Source organism: Pavona decussata, unplaced genomic scaffold (genome assembly GCF_977016875.1).
Source record: "Pavona decussata unplaced genomic scaffold, jaPavDecu1.1 SCAFFOLD_16, whole genome shotgun sequence".
NCBI lineage: Eukaryota > Metazoa > Cnidaria > Anthozoa > Scleractinia > Agariciidae > Pavona > Pavona decussata.
This window is the reverse complement of record NW_028145439.1, coordinates 3,355,878-3,362,611: the sequence shown is the minus strand read 5'-3', so window position 1 is coordinate 3,362,611 and position 6,734 is coordinate 3,355,878. Positions and strand designations below refer to the sequence as shown.

Below are 6,734 nucleotides of genomic sequence, written 5' to 3'. Positions count from 1 at the left end.
AATTAGACCCTTCGTGGATCTTCATTTAACGCAAAAAAATGCACCTCAGCACCTAAATAAACTAGAAGTATTTTATTCGACGAAACGGCCCCACATTCGTGGCTAAAAAGATATCTTGGATGTACAGATTGTGTAGTCTGATACATACTGTATTCTTCTTAATTGGGTTCCGTGTCCACAGTCGCCCGGGGGTGCTTTTAGGATGCGCATATCATCTCTTGAAAGCTAAGGATCGTCATCACATTGCAAAGTAACAGAAACTGAAATTTTACGAATGTTTTAAAAAGCACATTGACGTGTTCTGAGAACGTCATCAAAGGGAAAAGTGGCAGAACTTGAAATTGTATTCATTCGGTAAAAGATTAAAAATAATAATTATTGCAAAAGGTACTGAATGAAAGACGTATTGACTTTAATCCCCATGAGGCATCCCTCTTTTTTCCTTAATTCTGTTATTCACGATGAACTCAACCCTTCAATCCAATTGGCTGTACGAGCGATCCAGATGCTTCATTTGGACTTCTCGCGTTTTCGAATGACGTCTTTGTAAATTTGGAATTTTACCAAGTTAGGTTTAGTCAAGATGTGGAAATAATGTTTCCTTTCTTTTCTTAGCCAACATGTCGCAGGAATCTTACTGTGAAATGAGAGGAATCTTACTGTGAAATGAGCGTACATTCATAAAACACTCCCCGCGGGCGTATGCTTTCCATCGGGGTTTTCATTGGGTATTGAAAGTGAAACACGTGTTAAATTCAACCAATTTCATTGGGTTTTGAACTGAATAATTAAAATTTTGAGAACTTTATTTATTTGCCTTCAAAATGCGTTTGAATAAAAACAGAAATAAAACTGAAGCATTACCTAACGCAGCGAACAACGTGAATTGAGAACATCCTAATTCAGTAAGATGGCCTCTTTTGATGTAACGCGCTCAAAAACGAATGATGGCTTTGAAATGCAGTGTTCTGAAAACGTTTTCGTCAAAGGGACACAAAAAACTGAGAATTCGAAGGACTCAGTTCAAGAGGAACCGTACCAAGTTATTGCGGATACAAAGAATGATTCGCAAAAGCAGAATACTCAACTGGCAGGCACAGAAGCTGTGTATGAATCATTGACGACCAAAACTGACCGGCAACAAAAGCTTGTATCCCGTTTCAAGAAGTCTATGAGAAGCCTTCTTCTTTTGTTGGTTTTTGCAGCAGCTGTGGCCAGTCTGGCTTTGACTATGATTCAACGCAACTCGTCATCAGGTATGTTTCCTGTGTTTTTTCCCCAAGAAAATTTTTGTTTGTTTGTAAGTAGACCTGTAGCTAGATACACTGGCCAGTTCAAAAATATTTGAACCTCCGGATTTTTTACAATCCACGGAGCAGTGTCACTAATTTTTAGTGTTAGTTTGAAAACGTTTAGAGGCATCGTTCGCGGATCTAGAATGGCTGTAAGCCTTGTTGGTAAGTTAATAACATTGTGTTAAAGAGATCATAAAAGAAATCATCAAAGAGATCATCAAAGAAATCGGAATTAGTCTAGGCTTGCCGAGTCTGACACGTAAGGTGTACGGAGTTTCTTGAAATAGATAACGGTTTTTTTGTCTGTTATAATTAGAGATGAGACATCATGCAAAATTGCGATGACTTTTTCGCTTTGAAAGAAATCGTAATTTCACGTGGTTCTATGGACGGAAAAAAGCCAGAAGAACTCTAAAATGGTGCGCGGTTAAGGTTTTGGCTGAAATTTTGCGGATGATTGAAAACAAACGCTCAGCTGTTAAAATCCTAGGGTAAGATGTACACTGGGCTATCATTAAAAACACAATTATCTTTCTAACAAAAAACTGAAAGAAGTGTTCATTGGTAGATTTTAGTAAAATGTAGTATGGTGTTGATTAGTATGTTTCCATCAGTCTTCAAGGTCGAATTTCTGGCTCAAGCGATATATATATAACGTGAGGAAAAATTATTCCTCTATGGCGTGAGAGATCTTCTCCCCTCTCGCTTTGCACTTAACTGTGATGCAGATTGACAAGTGTCCTTTCGCTATCACCTGTCAACCGGTATCTTACATTTTCTCCATTTTTTCCCGAATTTGAATATTCAAAGCTTTTAAAAATGCTTTAGAGTAATGGAAGCTTTTTCGAACAATATTCTTTCATCACAGAGCACTTAACATCTTTCTTCTAGCATAGAAACTTAAGCTTATTTTTTCGAACTCGTCGCATTTTATTCGTTCCTTGTAGTAGGAATCTCACTGTTTAAAAAAAAAGATGGACTCGCCGAATTAGAGATTGCAGATTCGTTTTTAAAACATTTTCGTCGGTTTTAGGAGTGTTGTTGGCTGTCATGTCATCAGTATTTCATGCTCTTAAGGGTGACAAACACTGAAGATCATTTGATCTAGACTTTGGCATCATATAACGCAAAAAATGTACAAAGAAACCTTTGAACCTGACAGTAATAACCTACGCTGACCACTTCATTTTTTTAGCTGATGATCACTTAAACTGAAGACGATAATTGCCAGCAACCACCAGAACACCGTAAAAGCTTTGTTTAGCCCCATCTTCTAATAATTTCCCCGTTTGGAAGTAGGTTTTTGAAAAAAACACCGCTTTCTAAACTCCCTCTCCCTTTTCGGACAATACAAAATCCACTTCGAACGGTCCGGCTTGGGTGGCCTAAAGCCGCATGTAAGTTTGAACAGGTGAATGACTGACTGACTGAATATTGAATGACTGACTGGCTGATTGACTGGCTGACTGACTGACTGACTGACTGACTGACTGACTGACTGACTGACTGACTGACTGACTGACTGACTGACTGACTGACTGACTGGCTGGCTGAATGAATGAATGAATGTATGAATGAATGAATGAATGAATGAATGAATGAATGAATGAATGAATGAATGAATGAATGAATGAATGAATGAATGAATGAATGAATGAATGAATGAATGAATGAATGAATGAATGAATGAATGAATGGAGAATCTGTTTTCCATGGAAGTCGAGAATTTAAAAAAAAATACAATTGTACCGTAAGTGTATGTTAAAAAGAGACTGGTTTGGTTGTCGCGCTTGAAGATAGCAACCTGTCAATGATCCATTTTAGAAAGAGAGCCATTACGTACTAGGACAAGGAAAGACGGCACCGACTTAACCTTGAATTTTACTGAGCTTCACTGGTAGATATCTTTCTGTAAAGAGCGAATTAAATGAATGTAAATATTTCATTGTAGACAGCTCACGTGAATCAAGGAAAGGTTCGACCGAAAGAGGTACTCTTCAAGTGAATTCTGAAAAGATGAAAGGAGAGATTTTCACTGACAAAAACGAAGCACTGAACGTTACTCGTCTTGAGCTGAACAAACTCAAGAAGAGAGTCGAAGAAATTGATGTAAACAGCTTGGTGAAAGAACTGACACGCCAAAAGGATGCAGCATCCGATCTACGTCGGCAGCTGAACGAGCTTAGAAAGCGAGTCGAAGATGTGAAAGTTAACTCCACCATAGCTGAGAACGAACTCAGAAAACAACTTGCTAACCGGAGCACGCAAGTAAGAGTAAGTGATACCTTGTTTTATTACATGACTGGTTCCGTGGGAGCCGGAATCAAGAATCAAATCCCGCGCTGTGATTGTCTACCCAAGCGGGCAAGATACCTCCATCTCTCCCGCCAGCTCGGGATTACCAGGTCACCCACGAACAATGCAACCAACAAAACGACTATTTAAACGAGCTCTCTTCCAGTATAATTTTGTTTAGTATTAATCACTGACACAATACCTTGTGAAACGTTTTCTGTCTTTCTTCTCTATTTATAATTAGTTTTTTTTTTTATCTTAACAAATATTATATCGTAATTTTAAAGGGCAAACAACTAGTTAACTATATTATGCCCCAATCCACTCCTTTCTTACGCACTGTAACCTTTTGTAATACGATCATGTGGTAAAAAAATACAAAATACAATGCAAGCTTTTTCTGTGGGCAAAGCGCGCCCACGCTTTTTAAAACCCTGATCTGCATTCTTTTCTCATATATCATCACCACCACTGAAGGGATTGACGACAGAACTGGCACGACAAAAGGATGCAGAAGTTGATCTACGTAGGCAGCTGAACGTGCTCAGGAAGCGGGTGTATGATGTGAAAGTTAACTCCACCGTAGCTGTGAACGAACTAAAACAACTCGTTAACCGGAGCACGCGAGCAAGAGTAAGTGATATCTTGTTTTATTAGATTACTCAGGGTTCCGTTGGAGCTGGAACCAGAAGAATCAAATCCTGCGCTGTGATTGTCTGCCCAACCAGGCAAGATACCTTCATCTTGCCCGCTCGGTATTCAGTTACCCGGTTACCCACCAACAATGCAAGCTTTTTCTGTGGGCAAAACGCGTCCACGCTTTTCAAACGCCTGATCTGCAATCTTTTCTCATACATCACCACCAAGGGATTGGTGGAAATTAAAAAGTTATCGATACAGCCGACTCGTGCTTTGCAGACAACTTTCTATAACGGACTGATCCCGTCATTACGGTAGCGAACAGGGAAGTTGAAGTCCAATAAAGGGAGCGATAATTGAGGGCCTTCAAATCTGAGTACACAAGTACGACTTTCAATTTCAGCCAGCCACTTGCCAGAACTCACACTCCTTCCATTTTCTTTACCAACAATAGAAACAAGACTGATGTGACAAGTGATCATTTTTATAAAAGCGTTCAAACCAGATTTGAAACAGTGGGAGATCTAGACATTTGCTAGCTTGAGACTTTGAAGGATAAGTTTAATCCTAGTCCCTCCGATTTCTCCAAAAAGGCATACGATTTTTGGAGTGATTTTTTTTTTCAAGAGTTTGCATTACTATCCCTTCAAAATGACTTATTCGATTTACAGACAGGCCGTTTTGGCCGGCCAGTTCTGGAAAATGGAAAGATACAGCAAGTTGTTGTATGAATAAAAGGTTGGAAAATCATTTTGCTTCATACATCTAACAAAGCTAAAAGTGCTTAATTGTATTAACACGACGTTATTCGTTGCAGGGAACTCACACACCTTCTGCTCACCTTGAGAACGCAGTCCGTGCATCTGTGGTGTTGAGCAATAAAAATCCGGGTAGGCGTGAATTACTGTTTGTATCATCCTCTCTTGTTTGTACTTATCCTGATTACACGACCGTGGTCGATATTTACTTTGTTACTTTCACCGGCTTCCCTTTGCGAATCTCAAAAGAGACATCCACTCTACGTTATATTTACCCTCAAAGTTTCAATGGTATAGCTTTGCTTGTCTGGGAATTATGGGGGGAGGGGAGGGGGGCGGGGACTCCCCGTTCCAAAAAAATGCTTTGTCTAGATGAAAAAACTACCCGAGTAGGAGAATAGACAGTAAAATCAGAAACTGCTTTTATTCATGTATTTATTTATTTTTGAAAAACAACTGGATCGATTGGACGATGGGAAAAATAAACATTTTAGAAGGATGGTACAAAACAGTTTTTCAAAGTCCGATTCGTTTGATCGTTTCTTTCATTTTGTTTTAATCAGTGCTTACTGCGTGGAATCCCAATAGTACTTACAGCCACTTAATGCACGGCTTTGTGTTTATTGGAGGAACACTGCAAGTGCCAAGGGATGGTCTCTACTTTGTCTATCTCAAGCTGTACTTCTATGCACCGACCCAATGGAGCACTGGTGTACTCATGACTGTCACCACTAAAAGCCGCCGTCTCCTTGTGATAGTGAGGCATCTGCGATATGGCGAAGATAAAACCGTTTTTACTGGTGGTTTGTTCCAGTTAAAAGCAGGAGAGCAAATACGCGTCCAGACATTAAACCTGAACGGTGCGACCTTGATGCGGCTGGGCCCACATGTCTCTTATTTTGGCGCTTATATGATATGAACCCTGAAAATGCAATAGAATCACGACAGAAACAAATCTAAAACTAAAAATAACTCGAACGTCTAGTTAACTCACACTAAATGTATTAGGAGGTTAGTTTCTAGACTGTGGTGCTGCGTCGGCATGATTGTATACAGTTGGTATAGTATAGTATTGTATCTCTGTAAGTATTGTAAGCAGTGCGTAGTATTGTCTAAGGCTAATAAAAATCTAAAAAAATTGTAAGTTGAATTTTGACTGATTCAGTACTGAGCAGCCGAGTTTTTTCATTAATCAGAGTATAATTTACGAGCAACTACATTTAGTGTGACTGGTTTTATCAACAGAGTTGATAAGGCAAACTGGCCACCGTAACGAGGTTCGAGTGCTCACGTTTCGAATGTCTGGGGTAGGGGGGTTATCGAAAACAACATATATCTCGTGAATATTATCGGAAAACTTTTACTGGCTTTAAAATTTGAGTTGACACATAAAAATTCAGCTAGCAAGAGTCAGCATTGATAGGTAATCAAAAAAAGCTAGGTTTGAATCTTGCTGTTATTTTAACTGCTGGACAGAGGGGTAGCTGTGCAATGAAGACACCATTTTTGAGGTTGAGGAAGGGGGTTGCAGGCAGAGGCCACCATCTGTTTTGGGGTTTGGAGGGTCCTGTTCGAGTACAGCAGTTTTGACCACTTCCCTGAAACGTCAGCACTAGAATATCTTTACGGTGGACAAGTTATCCCATCACTTGGACTTTGCTGATAAAACCGAACGTTTGTTTCCACTCCCTAACCGATTATACTTGCAATACTTATAATACTTACACTAGCTGCTCACAAAACTTAC

At 39.5% G+C, this 6,734-nt stretch overlaps 1 protein-coding gene across 1 annotated transcript; it reads left to right on the top strand.

Annotated features, from left to right (window-relative positions):
• Positions 1 to 876: 876 nt before the first annotated feature.
• LOC146487381 (uncharacterized) lies at positions 877 to 6,727 on the top strand. The gene is made up of 5 exons (XM_085087532.1): positions 877 to 1,256; positions 3,247 to 3,569; positions 4,068 to 4,223; positions 5,047 to 5,119; positions 5,551 to 6,727. Exons 1-5 carry the CDS (start codon positions 911 to 913, stop codon positions 5,904 to 5,906), a joined length of 1,254 nt encoding a protein of 417 aa, XP_084943658.1. The 5' UTR covers positions 877 to 910; the 3' UTR covers positions 5,907 to 6,727.
• Positions 6,728 to 6,734: the final 7 nt, after the last annotated feature.

Coding starts and splice junctions, on each gene's coding strand:
- LOC146487381 (XM_085087532.1), top strand. CDS start 911: ATGGCCTCTTTTGATGTAACGCGCTCAAAAACGAATGATGGCTTTGAA. Junction 1,257..3,246: donor TCAACGCAACTCGTCATCAG/GTATGTTTCCTG, acceptor ATTTCATTGTAG/ACAGCTCACGTGAATCAAGG. Junction 5,120..5,550: donor GTTGAGCAATAAAAATCCGG/GTAGGCGTGAAT, acceptor TGTTTTAATCAG/TGCTTACTGCGTGGAATCCC.